The sequence below is a fragment of the Glossina fuscipes genome, unplaced genomic scaffold (assembly GCF_014805625.2).
Source record: "Glossina fuscipes isolate IAEA_lab_2018 unplaced genomic scaffold, Yale_Gfus_2 3, whole genome shotgun sequence".
Classification (NCBI taxonomy): domain Eukaryota; kingdom Metazoa; phylum Arthropoda; class Insecta; order Diptera; family Glossinidae; genus Glossina; species Glossina fuscipes.
This window is the reverse complement of record NW_023998417.1, coordinates 6,300,088-6,321,367: the sequence shown is the minus strand read 5'-3', so window position 1 is coordinate 6,321,367 and position 21,280 is coordinate 6,300,088. Positions and strand designations below refer to the sequence as shown.

Genomic DNA, 21,280 nt, shown 5'->3' with positions numbered 1-21,280 from the left:
CTGAATAACAAAATTACTTTAGCCATATCTGACTATATATCCGACAAATGTCTACTTGTTAAAATCGTTATTGTGATCGGAAAATTTTAACTCGAAGCACAAATTTTAAATTTCTTTATATGCCGCTCGCTATATAATTTAATTTCGAAAATCGTTTAAATTGGATCGCCCACAACTATCCAAAACAAAAACTGAGAAGTTTTCCCCGGTTTATTAAAATATGGCTTCATGTTTGTGTCGACTTTCTAGCGTAGAGTTTTCATTTCAATCTTAAAGCATGTCCTCGATAAAAACTTTCTGCGCACTTCGAAAATCAAATAATTTGAGACCGGAGTTCATTCTTAATTAACAAAAAAATCATAAATAAATAAAGATAACAATATAAATACGTACAAGTTTTGCTAAATAAAAATAAAAAATAATAAAGTAATGTGCGGTACGATTTACGCTCAATATACGAAGTAAATGCATATTTTGTCATTCTTCCAAATCGCATATATCATATAGAAGCTTATGTTGGGTACTAAAAGATTCGGGCCAAGCCAAATGTAGACTTTTTCCTATTTTATCTTAACTAGACCAAAATTAACGATCTCATGCTTCACGCTTGCCGTATGTCGTCAACGTCAACGTCATCTAGGCGCTAGATTATATTTCACTTTATATTTATTGGCAATAATTATGGTTGTGGGATGCTTACTTGCAACTTGAAACATTGCTGTTTTTGTTTTTTTATTATTTTTTTTGCAATAAATGTTTATTTACGTTAATGCAAGGTCGAAAGCTTTTAAACTTGATCGCGACGAAGAAAGTTGAAAATTTATTTATTTTGATTTTTTTTTTTTTTTTCAAATATAGGTCTTTGGGTTTCTAATTATAACCGAAAGGCTGAGTTATTAATAACAAAAAATTTGACGTCACATTTTGCATAGCGTACGTAAATACCAAAAACAAAAAAAATTATGCAATGTTATTAGATTAGCAGTTGCGGCAAAAGATGTGTTAAGTTTTGTGCAAATATGTGACGCCTACAAACATGCCCAAAGATGAGCACATTTTTTATTATACCCATCGATTCGAAATCATTTGAAGGTCCGTTTATCCGTCTCTCGGCCCGTCCGTCTAATGTCTGTCCACATGTTTTCATGTCCAACCTAGAGATCGATGTTTTTTGAGATATTTTGAAGATATTCGGATATTGTTTCCAAGGATAAAACCTACTGAGAATGAATAAATTCAGATAGAATGGCTTACATTGAGCAATTCTTTACAAGAACAAAAATTAAATTTTTGAAATTTCTCCAAAAAAACATCACTATGTCAAAGAATTTTATCATGCTAAAGTGATGTGAAAATTTTTCATCGGGAAAAGCAATTTTTTCAGCTATCACCCATATCACTATTCCTAAGAAAACTACGCTTCATTAATTTATATGTATATTATGTAGATTTTATAACAAAAATTGATCCACAGCAATAATTCGATATAAAAATTTACTGCCATATATTTGAACCACGTCGATCGATTTTTTATACCAAATTCCATAGAAGGCTTTTTACGAAATGTCAGGCAGTATACGAAAATAGTTTAATTTCTTCCGTTTGCTTCGTTTTAACTATCATGGTTCCATTCTGTGAAAAGTTCATATAACGCATTTTTTCTTAGCACTTAGGAAATTTTATACCTTGACAAGCACGAAATGGCTTCTCAATCAAACCGAATGCATAGAGAGAGTAGCAATATTAAACTTTATCTTCTATTAGATTTGATAATCTATCTAACTATCTATCTATCTATGGGCGTGATCAGGGTAGGGTATTTTTGCTAATTAAGCATCTCTTGGTAACCAATTCAAAAAATGTTAAAATAATTCCAATGTCAGCCATAATCAACCAAAATGCCTCAAAAGATGATATTTATTTAATTGAGTAACAAATATTTTTAAAGTTTTCGCTATGTTTTAGACAGAAATGTATAATTTGTCTTTAAAGTTTCAACTGTGTGTCGCGGTTTACACCTTTGCGTCTGTGTCCATTTGGATAAAAGGGAGCACACACAAACTGGATAAGTGGCTTATCCATGTATTAGATGATTGATGCTTTTTAAACTCTTTGATCCTTATCGTTTAGGTAACTTAACCATTTTATATTCAAATATTTGTCACTTGTTTACAGTTATTTAGCAAACATACAACGGCCATACCAAAAGGAAGTCCATACAAGGTGTGCTAGTATATGTACAATTGATTCGATTTATTAGAAAACAAAAAAAAACTGGCCTTAAGCACCATTATTCTAGTACCATTGCCAAAACCCTAATTATATTGTGTGTCTCTATATTTTGTGTGCACAAAACTATGTGTGTGTGCATGTGCGTCAAAACAAAACAACAAGTGGCATCAAAACAAATAAGTCAGCATTATTCAGAATAATTCAGCGTAATTAAGTGATTAAATGGCATTTCTAATAGTGCAGATGTTTTTCCAATGCTGCCAAAATGCATTCGATTCCTTAAAAAATATAAGTTTGTCCCATTGTTTTCATCTTGTCATTTCACAATACTTGTTAAACTGTTCTTTTTAAAGGGTTCTTTTGCCGAATACTTGTTAAATAATATAAAAACTTTCTCTTTCTTTAAATTTGAATTGAAAATGAAACTAAATTGTTATTAAAAACAATTGCATAAAAAAAAAAAAAATCATTTATATCTGAAAACGAATACATTTTAATATTCAATTGTTAATCGGAATACTGATAACGAAAAGTTTGTTACAGTTCCTTAGCAAACTACTGCAATTTTTCGTAGAGAAAACAAAACAAAAAAAGCATAGATAATCCACGCTTTAAAACACGTTGCCAAAAATGCCCTACGTGGTGTTAAAAACACTACTAAATATATTTAAAAAAAATTTATGTGTGTATTTTAAAATTTTAAGCTTTTCAATATTGGATTTATTGTCGAGGCAATCATATCCCGAATTGTAAAGAAAATCCCTATGCTTGGCATCACTGTGAAGAAAGTACGAAGTTCGAAATTCCACACACAAGTTTTTCACACGACTGAGTAAAATGGCGAACATAAAATTCATAGCACACGAAAACTGGAAGAAGTATATTTTTTAAACAAAATTATTAATTTTTAGGTACCGATAGAAAAAAAACAAAACTCATCCAAATAAAACAAAGAAAAAATATTCAAAAAAAAGAAAAAAAAAGAAAGAAAAAGAGAGAGTGTAAGTGCCAAATTTTGGATAAATATGCCATATGAAAAAAAGTTTTGGTGTAAAGAGCAAAAAATTAGTTAAAAGTATGAATGCGAAAATGTTTAACTAAACTTGAACTGTTAAATTAGAAGAATCGGGATTTTCATCGAAGATTCTCAAAAAGCGGACGAATATTTATTGAAAAAAAAGTAAAATCTAATATTAATGTTATATGCTTCGTCAACAAATTTTCGAGGTTCACAAAAAAAAAAAAAACATCTTTTTCAAATTAAATGTTAAAGTGAGATAGTGATAATTTGCAGTAATAACTTTCGAAGCGATAGCGTTCGTTAGAAAGAGATGACTAGGGTTTGGTGTAGAAAAGAAAATCACATTTTTAATCAATTTTCTACAACGATTATTCCGGACGGACAAGTCGTTTTGTCTGTAAAAAGACGAGAAGAATTCGAGTAGTTTTCTGCTTATTGTTGTTATTGTTGTTTTTGTGCTAAAAGGAAGAGAAAAATGCAATTAGGAAAAAACTTGTGCGTTCCGTATTAAAGAAAGTAATTTCACAAAAACAACTAATAGTGAAAGAAAGTTGCGTAAAACATGTGAGACAAATATAACAACTAATAATTACGTACGTGCGCTTGTGTTATTAATAAATTCAAATGAAAACATATTTATGGAAAAAGAAAAGATAAAGAAAAAATTATATTTATTGATTTATGGGTTTATAAATAGTGCAGAAACAAAGTCTAAACATGTTGGAAAAATTTATGCACGTTTAAATGCTGAGCAGGGAACAGGTTTACTTATTTCCGTTGGGCCCTATTCCTGAAATGTGTGGTGAGCCGCCTAAAGCATTGCACGATATTCCTTATTTTTTTTTTTTTGTTCAAAAAATTTCATTAAATCATAATTTTCTTTCACTTTTCATACTTGTTTTATAAATGCTATCCATATGTTTTCCCTGCATTATGCATGTGGATAAAAATAATTTTCATCATTTACCTTAAAACAGTGTGCAAATGCACCTGTAGTGTATTAAAAAACAAAGATTTTTAATAATCTTTTGTTTCCTTGACCATTTACCATCGAATCATATAGGCGAAGAAACTTATTTACTGTTAACATCATTCAAAGTTAAAACAGAGAAAAACGTGAGAACCGTAGAAAGCTGCCCCAGCCATTCTTATTTTTAAGATGATAGCAATGAATTCAGATCTATATTCGAATATTTATTATAAAAGGGCAATATTCTCGCCTTGCACAGTAGTATGCACAACGTGATCTAAACAATTGATACGACCGATAACTATATCGCTTACAGTTGCCATTAGTAAAATTTAAGCAAATTTAATTAAAGTTTATAAATCAACTTAATTCTTTTGCATAGTTTTTGCGACCATTAAAAAAAAAAAAACACGACAGTTATTTTTAAACATACAATAATCAGCTGATAGCTTCTTTTTCGCTCCCTCTTACAAATGCGTACGTATTTGTAAGCAAACAAGAATCATTTATATAACAACAATACTCGAAGACAGGCTATATATCAATTCTTTAAGTTTTCGTCTACGCACACTTAAGTAAAAAAGAAAAAAAAACAAAGTTGTATATTTATATACAAGAAACGAAAAGAAAAAGAAAAACTTATTCCTTTATGTTTTTCTCATTCATCATAATCAGTACACCGTTTTGTTTATTATTTATGAAATCTAATTTTCTTTCAAAAAAAAAAAAAAAAACATATTTTTTAAAAGTAATTTTCATTTCATTACAGCCAAAGATAAAACCAAGAATTTTTTACTTTACTATATTTTGCAATTCTTTTTATACAAAGGAGACGCGCCCAAGCTGCTCCAAATGCTGTTCCTTTTTTATGCTTCTCTGAAATACTAAACCGAACGTTAATCATTCAGAGACAAAAAAACAAAAAAATAAATAAATAAATAAAAAATAGAAGACGACATCCCTTTGGTGTGTTGTTAATAGAATTATTTGTTCATATGTAAATGCGATATGAAGAGTATCATATGATAGAATAATTGTTGGCGTTGGATCTTCTAAAAAAAAAAAAACTCAACATAGAAACACGAAATTAAAAAGAACAAAAGGGAATAATCGGCGGAAGTTTGTTGTTTGACGTCGATATTAAAATCGATCGATTGATCAGCTGTTGTTGCCATTGTAAAAAAGCACATCTGAGAATTTGTCGCTTCTGCTTGCTTTTTTTTCTTTTGGTTAATTGATTTATTTGCATTCGCGCGAGTGTATTTTTACGCTAGTATATGTATAACATACTATTAGTATACGTAACCTCGTAGAAATTGTGGTTTGTTTACCCACAAATTGTCACGTTGCACATAGTCCAAAAAAAAATAAATAAAAATAAAAAAGAGAAAAAAACTAACTGTGCACGACGACCACTTCTCGAAGGTGAAGAAAAAATCTCAGCAATAAAAAAGTGTGTAACAAGAAGGGAAGAGAAAACGTACGCACTCACGTCTCAACTACAATAAGCAACTATAAAACTGAAATAAACTGCCAGTGAACATAAAGCCACAATCAACATAAAAAGAAAACAGAGTAAAATCTCTAAATCAACAACAACAGCAACAAGAAATCTGGATATACCGCCAAGGAATTCAATAAAGCAGCACTCATTTTTTATTGAAAATATTTTTAGTATTACAAGTACACCTGTAGCCTGCAACAAGGACCCTCCTTCCTTCGTTACTTGATTATAAAAATTACAAAAAGGAAAGACATCACTGCTTAACTTTCATTTGTCCGCATAATAATAAGCCGAGATTTCATTCGCGTTATAACCCCTTTTTATTTTATGTATATAAAACTTTCCCTACTACTCTCTTCTCCGTTCAATTAATTTGTTTATTGGCACTTACGTTTCTGCGGTGTATTGTTGTTACATATATATATATATATATATATATATATATATATATCTTATATATCTTCATCAACGACGCAATATTACACCTCTCTTTCATTGGGGCTTAAACAAAAAAAAAAAAAAAAAAAAAAAACAGCTGAACGGTTTGAAATCAATTAGAAAGAACAAGAGAATTATACAATCAACCAAATCGTTTTCAACGGCAGTTTTTCTTTAATATTGCGGGTAAGTAAACCATTAATTAAAAAATGAAAAGAAAACAAATACAAATAATGCGGTTTTCTTTTTCTATGTCGCTGTTAGCATACTCTTGACGATTTAAGCCTTTAAAGCTAAGCTTAAAACTTCCGTATTTTTGTATGCATCATCTTTTATTTAATGGTTGCCTTAGTTTCATCATTCCGTTTGTAACATTCGGCAGATAGCAGCATAAAATACATATGCAATATATTTACAATCTCGATAAAAATATTTCTGTTTATATATACTCGCTTGAGGTAATCCGTAAAATACGCCTCCTCTTCGTTAGAGAACCATTCGCTTAGAAGACCATTGTTTTATCCCGTTTAGAGAACCATTTCCTTAGAAGACCCTTTGTTTTATGTTTATGTTTTTTCTTCTTGCTTGTTGTTCTTGAAGTAGCGAAGGAAGTACTACTTAACTAATTTTCTTATTTCGCCGATCTGTTAAGAATGCTTAGATTTTTTTGATAAACATGAGATTCTAACTTCGTTTGATTGATTATTGCTATTCGTATAATCGTATGCATCAAGATATGTCAGTGTTCATGCAGATTAAATTTCAAAAGGATGCGGACTCTTTCAAGAAGAAAGGGTACTTTGATCTTCAAAGCATTGTTTTTCGATGCTAACACAACTCGGACGTTTACATTAATTTTTCTCCGTCTTGGATTGTTTTCCTCCACTTGCAGGTTGTACGCGCTGATGTACATTATTCAGTTTTGGGGAGAATAGGGGATATTTAGCATTTCGAATTTTTGTTTTTACAATGAACTTAATGGATTATTTTTAACGATTGACTGATAGAAAATTTTTTCTAGAATGATTTCATTTTTCAGGTTTGTTTTTCGAAACATCTACGCCAAGGTTCAGTTTAAAAGACCTATTGACTATGATCATGGATAGTTGGTGATATTCAAGTGTAACAAACAATATGAGATAAAACAAATATCTCCAGAGTGGATGACGCATCTACATAAATCGGAATTGTTTTGCCACATCTCAATGAGGAAATAAATTTGAAGTTCAAAAATTAACGGAGCGTACACACATTTGCTTTTTCGTACACTCAATAACCCCAAGTAATATTTTCATTTTATTATTTTGATATTCCACGACGCTATACTACATTCGTTTCATTTTTTAACTTCTTTCTATAAACCTGCTTCTCATATATATATATATATATATATATATATATATTATCGTTGGTCAGCACCTGCCTGCCTTTGTATATAATGTGTATGTATGTAGGTATATTCCCATTGTATCGATACTGTATAACATATGTTTACCTGTGTGTGTATGTGTGTTTGTGTGCAAACATCCGCATGTGCACATTTTTGTTTATTCAAGATTTTGTTATGCCGTTGACTTTCATAATATCTCTCAGCTTTTTTTTTAATATTCATTGGAAAAACCAAAAATTCAAAATATATTGAAAAATGTATATAGTTTTTACTGCAGGGTTTTTTAAATTAAATTTGATTTTGAAATGTTCATTCTAAAGCTATATACATATATATATATATATATACATATATATAAATAGTAATCACAATTGATGCATTTGAACTAGTAATCTCTGGTGTCCTGGTAGAATTTTTAGTACGAATTTTTTTAAGAAAATACATATTTTTACCAATTTAATGCTGCTTTCAGGCAAGCAAGCCAACGCCCTTTATTACAAGGATTTTCAATGTTTACATACATTGGGTTGTACGGCAAGTTTCTGACTTTTTTGTTAAATTCGAAGTAAGTGGTCAAACTCTAACAGTGTATAGCAAGATAAACAAATTTATTAATATTTTTTTTTTTTTTTTTTTGTAATAGAATGCTTTCTGGTAGTCAAGTCAACTAAGGTATTGGGAAAAACTCTTTCTAAAATTCTCCACTGGATTGAATTTTTTATTCCAGCGCACCAAAATGAATTGATACACTTCGCTATAATCACAAAAGAAATCGCAATAGCTTTTCCAATAACAATCCAAGCTAGTCTTATAAAGAGGGCGCAATAAGAGGAAATAAATATGCATATACATATATTCGTGACTTGATCTCCTCTTGGTCGTCGAGTCCTTTGCTTCACTCTTAGTAGTGAGTTTCAAGGTAGTTAGTTTTTTGTCGTATTCTACACCCAGTATAACACCCAGTATAAATTTGATACTAGATAGAAATAAAGGAGTTCTGTATATAGTTTATCCAGAACTTGTAAGCGATGCCAAGTTGTTGTTTTATCGATAAAAACGAAATACACAATACAACAGCGTGTTATTGTAAGAGAAAAAGCGGAGAAAAAAGAAAATTTATAGAGGATACGAAAAAAAGAAAACAATGGAAAGGATTTAGATGAAGAAGAAAATGAAAGGCTAAATAACAATAAATATTTATATTGTAATAGTAATTTACTTAGTGAAATTAATTTTTTTCCTTATTCTTAGAATTGCTTTAGGGAAGTTTTTTTTTTTTTTTTGTTTTGAATTTCCTATCATATCCTATAGTCTAAAACGAGCGAAGAGCACGTACGTCCCCACGGCAGGAAATTTTTCAGAAAGAGAAAAAAATCATTATCACCCACAAACTACAATATGTTTGTATTAAAAATATATGCATATTTTACATACTACGTCCAATACTATAGAGTATAGTATATCGAAGTTTTCTTATCGATTTCTCTTTAGAGTGAAAATGGTTCGATGGTTCCTTCGCAGCCGAATGTAATTTTCTTACTTGTTATTTTTCTTCTCCTTTTTCTCATGCAATGAAGATTCGAAGCGCAGAACTTGAAAACGTCTACAAAAAGTCAGCTGATGTACTATCTGTTAATGGAACATTTATACTAAAGTAGGTTTGGGTACTCCTAGGTACTTACTCATATCATACATATTTTACAAATCTATAGATCATGTCTCTTACGTCCACATATGCTTTTAATGCTCTATCTATCGGCTTAGCAAATACGATTATGTATGTGTATGTGACTCCTAATAACATGCGATAGACGAACGTGATTATATTGATGCAGAAACTCCTACCATGCGCATGTACGTAGTTCTTCTTATTCCTAGACAGAGTAAATTACAATAGTAGCGTATCGGTGCTTCGTCGCATAGCCATGTCCTTCAACTATGCTTAGATATATCATCAAAACTTAATTACAGGGCTTGACCTTTGTCATGTGCATGTTGAATATCAATAAATTGGTTTTAGATATGAATTTGGGGAAAGTTCATAATAAAATGTTTTAAAATTTCTCTTACTTGTGAGAAACATATTAAATTTTGACTACTGCGCACTAAGTCGTGATCATAAGCAACAGCGGTGTGATTGTTATTCATAATCATATTTTTCGGTGACTAATTTCCTCAACTGAATGGGCTGGCACAAGACCCATGTCGTGTAAGATCATTCTAGCTTGTGTGTTATGATAATAATCCGGATCTTCAGAAAAAGTTATATAGTGGGGAGAATTTGTTTCATATATTAGATGCGTGCATATGCTTTCATCATTTTTTCACTTGAAAAAGCCATTTATTGAGACCAATTGATACAACGTATGTTAATCATTTTCCACAAGTTGTTACCATCCTTTTTGGCAACGTGGCCATACCGCTTCAAACGAATTTGTATTGGTTTGGCAGCGAGCCAATCATCGATCAATTTTTGCACTTCTTCAACATTTCGAAACCATATGACAATCAAAGCAAGCTATTATCGGAAGGCACTACGTCTGGTGGGTAGGCTGGGTTCGGCACAACTTCCCATTTGAGTTACGAGAATATATGCTTGACACGTGTGGTCGAACGTCATGTCATGCAGGATGACCTTGGGTCTGTTAACTGCAATTGCTGGTCGTGGTATTTGCCACAATATAACGTCTATTTTGTTCAAGTGACGTCGATAGGCATTTTCATTCAATTCGTATGGTAGCCATTTTTTTTGTCTTTTTGCATCCTCTCTGTCGTTGATTCATCAGCTACTAACCAGTTTGAAAGCTCTTTAAGAATCCAAGTCCAAGAAGGCTAGCAATCTCCTCCCAGAGACCATTCTTCTTTGTCGTTGTCCATTAAGTTCACCTCCTTTAACCTTTTGAAACCACAACCAACAATTAGGATATGTCGGAGCATCATCGCCGCAAATGTTTGACGGGCTTCGGCAGGCGATTTCTTCAAATGCAACACAAAAGTAATGAACGTCAATAATACAATATTGAGCGTTCCATGATTAGCGTACTCATGCACTGAATAACTCAGTTATACTCAACTACAATTTTGTATAGAGAAAGGTCAAAATCATCGAACCTAACCGTTGTCTACATTGATACTTTGCCTTACTGGGCATTGCTTTGTCAATTTTACCAATAAATGTTGCTGATCAAAATACATGCAATCGCTTGAAGTTCAAGTCAGTCTACTAGTGTACAAGTGGAATAGTCCGAAGAGGTACGAAATCAAAGAATGGATGTAAAAAAATGAAGTCAAAAAATCTGTTGCTTGTCCCGCCAGTTTTTGTACATAAATCGTGCTGTAACCTGTGTAAGCGTGCAAACGTAAAAGCCGAGTAGATGTTGAACGTCAACGAACTGTGTGCAAATTATTCATTCAGAACGAATATCGGCGACGATGCCTCTACAATATAAATAATGATAGACAATTTGAGCTGCTGATCACAAACAGCAAACACACAGCCATTTGTAGAATATCAAGGAGAGTTTAACGTCAAGTTTAATCATTTATAAATGCGTGAATGGGGCTTGAATGATTTTCTTTGCTGTCTTATGAAATCGAAACAAAAACCTACTGGTCCGTGTTTATTGCTTAGAAATGCTCAAAGCTGGTTAACTGTTCAAATGACGATATGAGCGAATTCTTATTACCCGTCGAAGGTCCTGCTTTCCTTGATTGGCAAAACTCCGTCTTCAAAATGCTCGCAAAGGCGACCGTTACAAGTTACAAGATACAATCCATATGAAAAGTTTTAATTAATAATCCCTTCCAAGTTACAGACAATTAAAAAAAGGGAAATCTTTCTTATGATGAAAGAAAATTGTTATAATAATGAAATTTGACTCGGGGTTAAATTACTTAAAACGAAAGGTCAGCAATTGCTCGAATTCTATTATAAAAGTGTTGATATATATGTATTTGTTATATTCTCTTTAAAGCGCGCTAGGCTTCTAAAGCTAGCTATTAACCACACTTTCGTTTTTTTTTTTTTTTTTTTTTTGTTTTTTAAAGCGATTGGTAACATGACGCTGAGAAGTATCAGACAAATCAATCATTATATTTACGAAAACTTTGATATATTGATTGTATAGCAATTTATTCTCACTCTTATTTATTTTCACTTTATATATATATATATATATTATATGTATATATATATATATATATATATTTATATGTATATGTTTATATTATTATTTGTTTTGTTGCAGATTACAAAAATCGATAAAAAAAAGGGAATTAAAAGAAAAAAGAAAATAAAAATAGAAAACAAAAAGCACGTACTATAAACAATATACGAACAGCAACAATAATAACAACAAAGTACGCATCACTATTGGATAGATGATAACTCTTTAGAAATTCCATCATTTATATATATATATATGTATATATATGTATATATATATATATAATATATACAATTATTATATATAAAAAAGAAGAAGAGTAAGTGTATCAATAGTTTATTATTATTATTTACATTTCAAGCCTAAGTAAAGTTTTTTTTTTTTTTTGTTTTTTCGTAATAGAAAAATCAATATAAATTCACTTTGCTCCGCCCGCTTAGTTAAAAGGAGTGCGATAACAATCGGTCGGAGAGATAGCAGCACAATGGAGCTACGTGTGGGTAATAAATATCGTCTGGGACGAAAAATTGGCTCCGGTTCATTTGGTGACATATATTTGGGTACAACAATTAATACCGGCGAAGAGGTGGCTATTAAATTGGAATGCATACGTACCAAACATCCACAGCTGCATATTGAATCGAAATTTTATAAAATAATGCGTGGCGGCATTGGGATACCGCGTATCATTTGGTGTGGTAGTGAGGGAGATTACAATGTTATGGTTATGGAGTTATTGGGACCTTCGCTTGAAGATCTATTCAATTTTTGTAATCGCCGTTTTACCTTGAAAACAGTGCTGCTATTGGCTGACCAAATGATATCGCGAATCGATTTTATACACTCTCGAGATTTTATACATCGAGATATAAAACCTGATAATTTCCTTATGGGTCTGGGCAAAAAGGGCAATCTAGTGTACATAATTGATTTTGGTTTGGCGAAAAAATTCCGTGATTCTCGTTCAATGAAACACATACCGTATCGAGAAAACAAGAATCTGACCGGCACCGCTCGCTATGCCTCCATTAATACACATTTGGGTATTGAACAATCAAGACGTGACGATCTTGAGTCGTTAGGGTATGTGCTAATGTACTTTAATTTAGGAGCTTTACCCTGGCAGGGACTGAAAGCAGCCAATAAACGTCAAAAATATGAACGCATTTCGGAAAAGAAATTATCCACGACCATAATATCACTGTGCAAGGGCTTCCCTAGTGAATTTATAAATTATTTAAATTTTTGCCGTCAACTGCATTTCGAACAGCGACCAGACTATTGCTATCTACGTAAACTGTTTCGCAATCTATTCCATCGTCTGGGTTTCACTTACGACTATGTGTTCGATTGGAATTTGATGAAATTCGGAGGACCACGTAATCCCCAGGCACTGCAACAAGCTCAAGGTGATAATGGTCAGCAGCAACAAGAGGCCTCGTCGACAGCCCAACAACAACAACAGCAGCAACAACAGCCACAACATCAGCATTCACAAAGTCAGTTAAACAGTGCCGTGGCGGCTGTGGGAACTACGGGAACGCAAACGCTAATGTCTACCGGGGGAGTAGGGGGCCAAACTTTGGTCACTAACAGCACTGGTGGCATAATGGGTGGTGGTTCTCAAATGATGGTTGGCGGTGGCAATGGCGGTCTTACTATGGACGATTCAATGGCAGCCACAAATTCATCTCGTCCTCCCTACGATACACCCGAACGTCGTCCCTCAATTCGCATGCGTCCCAGTGGGGCTGTACAAACGGGCGGTGTAATTTCCGATGTGAGAAGTGCGAAATAATACTTTCTCTTTTAAAGAAACGCCTATTTACTATCTGTTTGTGTGTATGTGTACGTCTCAATATATTTAACTATCCATCTATATTTTTTACACGCAACATACAGAGCGCCTGTTCTTTCTGTAAATTGATCGCACAGATGCGCTTGAGAACTAACCTCTCCCGGTCTTGCGAAGATTTTGTATAATTTTTATATGGTTTTTTTTTTTTTTTTTTTTTTTCCTTTGTATTTCATCATTTAAACTGTATACAAAACAACTTATATATATATATATATAACATATTACTATCGCATCGTTATACTAACAACATTCAATACAACTATTATTAGTTGCAAATGTACATGTCACTGAAACTTGAACGAATTATTCGTTTTGCATAGACGAGAGATGTACATTATCACTGTTTCGAATATTCGTTTTCTTATTCTTGCGAAATTTCCGTTGCGATGAAATTACCAATGAAGTGAAATTTCTTTCGTTGTCGAGGATTAATCCTCGATTAATTATTCAATTAATTTCAGTTTGAAAAAAAAAAAAAAAAAAAAATACTCAACGAAAATGACGGCAACCATGATTATCGAGCATGCACTATTATTCGAGGAAATCTATTATTTCATATATTAGCTCCATGCGCATATATATATATATATATATATATATATATATATGTATCTCTCTAGTGCTATACATATGAACTTAAGATTTTTTTTTTTCTTTATCTTTCGCTTTTTCTCCTGCTTAATTTTATCCATATTAATGCATAATTTAGCAACAATACAAAAAAAAAAAAAAAAAAAAAAAAATCATAATTAAAAATTGAACGTATTATGCTTAATTTGTATGAGAACACAGAATTTTCATTATCCATCATAATAATATGTATATGTATAATTTTTTTTTATATTCATCTCACTTCATTTTATTATATATAAAATAAGTGAGTTAAACACAAACAAACAAACACATGTAAATATATAGACTGTGAAAAATAAAAATGAAATTTAATTTTTGGGTCTTGATTAGGACGGACGGAATAGTCTCTTTATTTTAAAATGCTTAATAATATATATATATATATATATGTATCAGTTTCTTGTCCATGGCTGTTTCGTCTAAATTCGATTAATTTGCCTACACTTAGATATGTAAATCAAATTAGGATTAAAACGAAAGATAATTTTACTTATCTAAGTAGTATCGTTTAAGATGTGCCGTGGGAAACCAATTCTTTTCTTTTTTTTTTTTACGCTATCTCTAAATTTTTAAGTAATTTTAAGTATAGACAATGAATTATAAGAAATGATTGTTCCATTTGATAGCTATAAAAACAAAAACACAAAAAAATGCTTTTTTCCCCTTTCATCATCACCATGTGTTACGGTGTTTACGGTGGGAGGGGGAGAAGAAAAATTATCAGGTTGGCAAAGAAATTGCAATACAACTTTTCCCTTCGCCACTTGCACATTGTAAGTGACATAATGAAAAAAAGATGGAGAGAAAACTGCAAGGTTTTATGCATATACATATTGATATATATATATATATATATATGTATATATATGTCGATCTGTTAAGTAGCAGTTAATTTAAGATAAGCATTTCAGAACTTGAAGATATCGCTTTGGGACAACCCATTGTAATTTAATCATTTATATATTCACCTTTTGTCTTTTGATCTTTCAATATAATTTCGGAAATAATAGAAAAAACAGAACAATTTTCTTGATAATCTGAAAAGAATGTCGATGAGTGCGCTGCAATCTATCGTTCTTATTATTATTACTTCTTATGTAACCCATACAAAAGAGATAAAACTAAAGTAAAGCAACCACATATAGTTGATAGATTATATTAAATGAAGAAAAGAAGTTTAAAATATTTTTGCAATATTTGCAGTTTTCATTTTTTTTTTTTTTTTTTTGTTTAAATATAATTTTTTTTTTTTTTTTTTGAAGAAAAGCAAACTACTAAAGTTAAAAAACAAAAAAAAAATAAAAAAAATAAAGCCTCAATTGAAGGAGAATCATAATAATTAGAAGTTTTGAATTAAAAAACAAATTAACAAGTGTTTAGTTAGCCTAAAACTATTTTTAAAAAGAAGAAATATTTAAAAGCAGGTAATAACGAAAAAAAAAAAAAAAAAATTATAAAATAATAATTAAGTTAAAATATATTTAAATGTGACCATTAATAATAATTAAATAATTTTAATAAATTCTGAATTGCAAATGAATAAAATTTTTATGTTATCGTTTTTGAGGTTATGTCTTTCTCATGCATTCATTGTGCATTAGATTTATGAAATATGAAAAAATTTAATTAAAAATCTAATAAATGAATCAAATTAAATATATCTGTATTTATAAAGCATAAATAAAAATACATGAAAATAAACTCTTTCTAGATTAAGCTTTCATGATTAAAATATATATAAAAAAAGTTTTTGTTCATTTTTATAACACAAAAGAGATAACATTAACATCCTAGTTGTTAATATTTAATATACTGAAAAAAAAAAAAATCAAGAATTAATACTTAGCGCGCCTTATAATTTTTTCACGAAAATTTTTTTGTTGCCTTTTTTTCATTTTAATTTTTTTTTTTTCTTTTTAACTAATATTGAAAATTTCTAATAAAGTGTATCTATCGCAAGCTGCTGCTGTAGAAGCGAATTTGTATAAAAAAAAAGTGACCATTTAAGTAACTAATATATAAATTAAAAAAAAGAAAAGTTTTTTAAAATTTAATTTTCGCGATAACTAATGACCGAACACTTTTATACATTCACCTCAACGAATCAATGAATTTTTCCTTTAGGAATAAATAGAGACTAAGAATCGCCAGAATGTTTGGATATTTTCATTGCTTTAGCCAATGCGAAAGATAGGCGAGAGATCTTGCGGTATCGTAATAATCGAGGCATACATCTTGAACTTTTTACATGTATATTAGTTTGTCATACGCAAATTAAATTTGAAAATGGATGTGATATGTTCCAAAATACAGTCACAAGTGGACCATTTTTTTTTTGAAAAGTTTCCAATATGCGGAAATAATTGCGTAGTTCAAAAGACCAAAGTAGTCCTTAGCGGACAAAACGCCATTGGAGACCATTACTTACATTATTACAACATTTACGTTACTCTATAGCCTTCAGCTTGTAGCAGGTCCATTAGGCTAGCTTAGATCGAATCTAGAACCATTGCTCAATTAAGGCTGTTATGGCAGCGTTAGCTATATGTATGTAGAATATGTACTCACTTCGTAATCGATTTGGTGAATATATTCTACTAGTAAGTATGCATAGATGGGCTCCATAGAGCAATGTATTCGCAAAAAATTTTCATTTTGACTGAAACGATTCAGATGATAAATGTTTCTGCTTTTTACGAATGCGAGAAAAGCCAAAAAACGACCTAAACTCTAAAAATGTTGTCAAAACGGGGAGGAGATATGACGAATCGCAAAAAAGAAAACAAAGTACGATTTTCATTTACTAACTTGACGCGGTGAGTATTAAGGATTTAGTCAAAAGGAGAATTTCAGCGCTACTGTTTTACTCTCTTTCAAAAATTTTAAAAGTTTTGCGAAAATAATTTTAAAAAAATCCTATGGCATATTTATGCCATGTTGTTTGTTCAAGAGAGACTTGTTTTAGTTATGTGTTAGAGACTATACATGCACCCCAAATATTAACTAAAAGGCGGATATATGCAATAATGCCTCGGCCTGTCTGCTTTCGATTATTTATTCAGCAATTTTTTAAAGTTCACTTCAGGTTTTGGTGGTGGTTAATCAAGTGGTAGATTCTATCTTACGCCCTTTTTTTTAAATTTCAAGTGTTTTCGAAAATCTAGCACAGCAGTGATAGGCTCTGCTAATGATTTTATTCCAATTGTTGGAAAATGAGAAAAGAAAGTTGCCGCAAGGACCTATCGCTCAGTGATGGCTTTATAGAAATTATATTATTCCATATCTAGAAATTTATATAGAAGACAACTTAAAAAACTTACATATATATATATATATATATACATACATATGTGCGTGTAAGTTTGATAAAGAGATTATATTCTAAGAAATTCGCCAATGACTTGATCATGTTCGTCCATCCGTCCGTCCGTCCGTTGTTGCTGCTGTAATTGTCAGGATAGAAACTTGATTAGTTGATAAAGAATTGGAGGGAGAGGGAAGAAGAGAGCATATCCTATTTAAAATGTTTGAAAAATCGAAACATTCATCATAGAAATTTTGTCACGAAATTTTCAAGTAAACTCAACTCAAGTAGAGATGATGTGTGAAAAAAAATATATATTTGCACTATTTCGTCAATTTTAAAAAACTGCTGTGATCTTGTATCGACTTGTTTAAAATGGTAGGTATCTAAGATTCAGTCTGAAACTGTTTTTCTTTTGTTTTTCCTTTTTTTTTCTTTCAATTAAAATTTAAAATCTGAAATTATAATGAGAGAAATTTGAAAATAATAGATGATAAGTCGTAGGAATCTTAAAATTTAATATTTATTTGTAATATCGCAACTTAAAAAAAATTTATTCATAGTTTGTCTTTCGTGTGTTATGTTAAACGTTGTAAATATTTCATAACTTTGCGTATATGTACAATACATTTTAACGAACAAATATATATATATATATATATATATATCTAGATGTACGGACACTAGATTAGTATATATGATGTATAAAAATTTGTAGATTTCTTTAAATATTTAAGTCGAGCAGAATTTATGTATGAATGGAGACAAAAAAAAAACAGTGATATTCTAAAAAATAATAACAAAAAAAAAAAAAAAAATAAGAAAGAAACGCCTGCAAATTTACTAAAACCTAACTATGATATTATGTATATGTATGTATTTGTACACTTAACATCTCTAGAGAACTATCTATATATATATATATATATACATATATAAATACTATAATATATTTTAACTTTTATAATTAATCATAGACAAAACAAAAGGAATTTAGTAATTTATGCAAAAACAAATTTTTTTAAATTAAGTTTAAATTACAAAAAGAAATTAAGAAAAAAAAAAAGAATTTTATATCATTGAGTAAGAAAGGTCAAAAATAAATTCTTTTCTTGAAGTATCCTCTTAAAAAAATTACATATACAAGGGACTAAGTTTTTTGAAGAGCTACTAAACTCAACAAGAAAATGAAAGACGTTTTCATACTCACTGATTATATGTTATTTATAAATGAAAGTATGGTTAAAAAAAAAAAAAAAAAATCCATATTATCAATTAATGTCTGTATAAAAGCCGTGCATAATAATAATTATTATAGTAAGACTAAAAATCACAACAACAAAAATCATTAATACGTTTCAGGCGTATTTAATGGAAATACAAAAAAAAAAAAAAAAGAAAAATAGATAAGAAAAACCGAAATCCTTTAAAACAACAAATAAAAAAAATCAAAACTACGTATCGAAAAGAATAAAACAGACAGATAAAATTACAACAAAAACACTAAATATATGTCATTCACATTTGCATTGAACGAAGAAGCATTTCAATTTAAATGTTGACAAAATGAGAATTTTTCGTTTTTCTCTTTCTTTTTGTTTTTTTTTGTAAATTAATAACACTCTAAGGAGAACTTGTGTGATGTTAAATACAACATTAAATAAATTATGCAATAAGTGAGTACATAAATAGACAAAGAATATCCTTGTGTATATGTCATCGGGATTATGAAAAAGGATGACAAATTAAGAAATTTTATGAAAATTTGACTAAAATAAAAGAATTTTCAAACAAAGCAAGTAAAAACACTATAGTGGGACATGGCCTACCATTGAATACCTTACACCACTTCGCTTAATACGATTATTCTTATAACGACTTTTCCGAAGACGGGCTTATATTAAAAGTGGTCGAATAAGTGGTCCGATCCGTATCATTTTCAATAGCGATTGTCTTTGGGTTAAAAAAATATGTCGTGCGTAACAAAATTCATCAAAATATCTCGAGAATTCCGAGTTTTACGTTGAAATCAAGAAAACATGTTGAGCAGACAGACGGATGGAAAAGTTTATCGCTATAATAACAGATGGGTCTATCCCAAGTCCTTTTGGATATTGCATACATTCGCACAAATTTAATACACACTAATACCACAAGTGGTGTAGGGCATTAAAAAAAGCGAGTAAAAAATTATATTTGATTGTAACCAAATATTTTATATCCACCGTCTTTGTCTTGAACCAAAATTCAGGAAGATGGAATTTATAAACTCTATAGGCCTGAAAGATTTTTTCATTTTTATACAGATACTGAAGAATCACTCGCATAATATAATCGGACATTTTTATTGTTATATCAGTTGCGGAGGTAAAAAGCAATTAGTTCTCAATTTATGTTTCCTTTGATGGATTTGCTTCAGTTTTAATTCAAGAACTCATCCGCATGGACAGACAGACAGGCAGACGTAGGCAAATTCAGAATTTCACACTAACAAGGACGAAATTTAATTTATACCCTGCAAATCGTTAACTTGTCGTTATGATTTTTATTTGTATTTTGCAGCTTTAAACTGAAGGCTCATGAGCCATTTTCGAGTCTCCTACTTTTATTATCTTGTCTTTTTCAGGACTTTCGAGAAGCACGAAATTATAGGAATAATTTCATTACGGGCAGCTTGTTAAATGTGAAGAAAAATCTATTGGGTAAGCAATGTTGGGAAAAATGAATATTTATGCGTTTTGTTGTGTTCACTCTCTCGCGAGCGTTAAACAAGCGCTTATTTATTATATCTGACAATCCTGTTGTGGAACACTTTTTTTTAAAAAACTTCCAAATGACTTTAATTCGCGCTTGTCATTACGACTAATTTCCCTATGTATATAGCCACTCCTTTTGAATGTATAGCCTGCTCCTGCTAGCTTGGAGTTTCAAGCGTTTCCAAGTATGCGTTACGACCTACAATCTAAAATGAAAGCAAGTGGAAATATAAGCCGGAATCCAAGCAAACTTACATAAGTAAACGATTACACCTGGCAATGATATAAAGGTGGAAAAATTGTAAGAGACTTATTGTCCTTGATTTCTTTTCAAATACCTAAACCATCTAATAATTGTTTCAATTGTTCGCCTATATTTCTTGGTAATAATCTGTTCAAATTACTTAATTCCCTATTAAAATGTTTTAAAATTTTAATCGCAATGGAGCGATTTGCATAGGAGTTAGCTACTTTAGTTTCCCATCTCATTTTGAACTAGAGAATAGCAGTGACAATAGTTGTCATTACTGTTTGATAAATTTTTTAAAAAATCACTCAAGAAGTAGTGCTTCAGCAACATGAGCGTAAAACAACGAAAATCATTCTATATACAAAAAAAAATATATATTCTATAGTAATAATTTGGATTTTATCTATTTTCATCAAAAATGTATAATAATTATAATGTCGATTAGAGAAAACTTTATTATAAAGTTTATTAATATTTGCAATACATTTTTGATTTTTCTTTTAATTCAATAGAAGCAGCTTTTGGAGCAAGATACATCGACTTGTTTCGAAGTTTTGGTGGTTTTTAATATTTTAGCGCTTAAATAATTGAATAAGTATCAAAAATCGCCAACTTGATTAAATAACAAAACGCAGCATTGATTTTATAAGCGACCATTTCAATGTGATCGTTTCAGTCGCTTAGTTGAGCTCGGCTCGTTAATAGACGAAAAAAATATTTCTTTAATTTAATCAATAATTTTCTCGAAACTCGTGGTG

General features: G+C 30.5%; 1 protein-coding gene across 1 annotated transcript; it reads left to right on the top strand.

Annotated features, from left to right (window-relative positions):
• Positions 1-12,006: 12,006 nt before the first annotated feature.
• Positions 12,007-14,322, top strand: LOC119634974 (discs overgrown protein kinase). The gene is made up of 2 exons (XM_038029451.1): positions 12,007-12,040; positions 12,124-14,322. Exon 2 carries the CDS (start codon positions 12,206-12,208, stop codon positions 13,517-13,519), a length of 1,314 nt encoding a protein of 437 aa, XP_037885379.1. The 5' UTR covers positions 12,007-12,040; positions 12,124-12,205; the 3' UTR covers positions 13,520-14,322.
• Positions 14,323-21,280: the final 6,958 nt, after the last annotated feature.

Bases quoted from the DNA above. Each gene is read 5' to 3' on its own strand.
- LOC119634974 (XM_038029451.1), top strand. From the start codon at position 12,206: ATGGAGCTACGTGTGGGTAATAAATATCGTCTGGGACGAAAAATTGGC.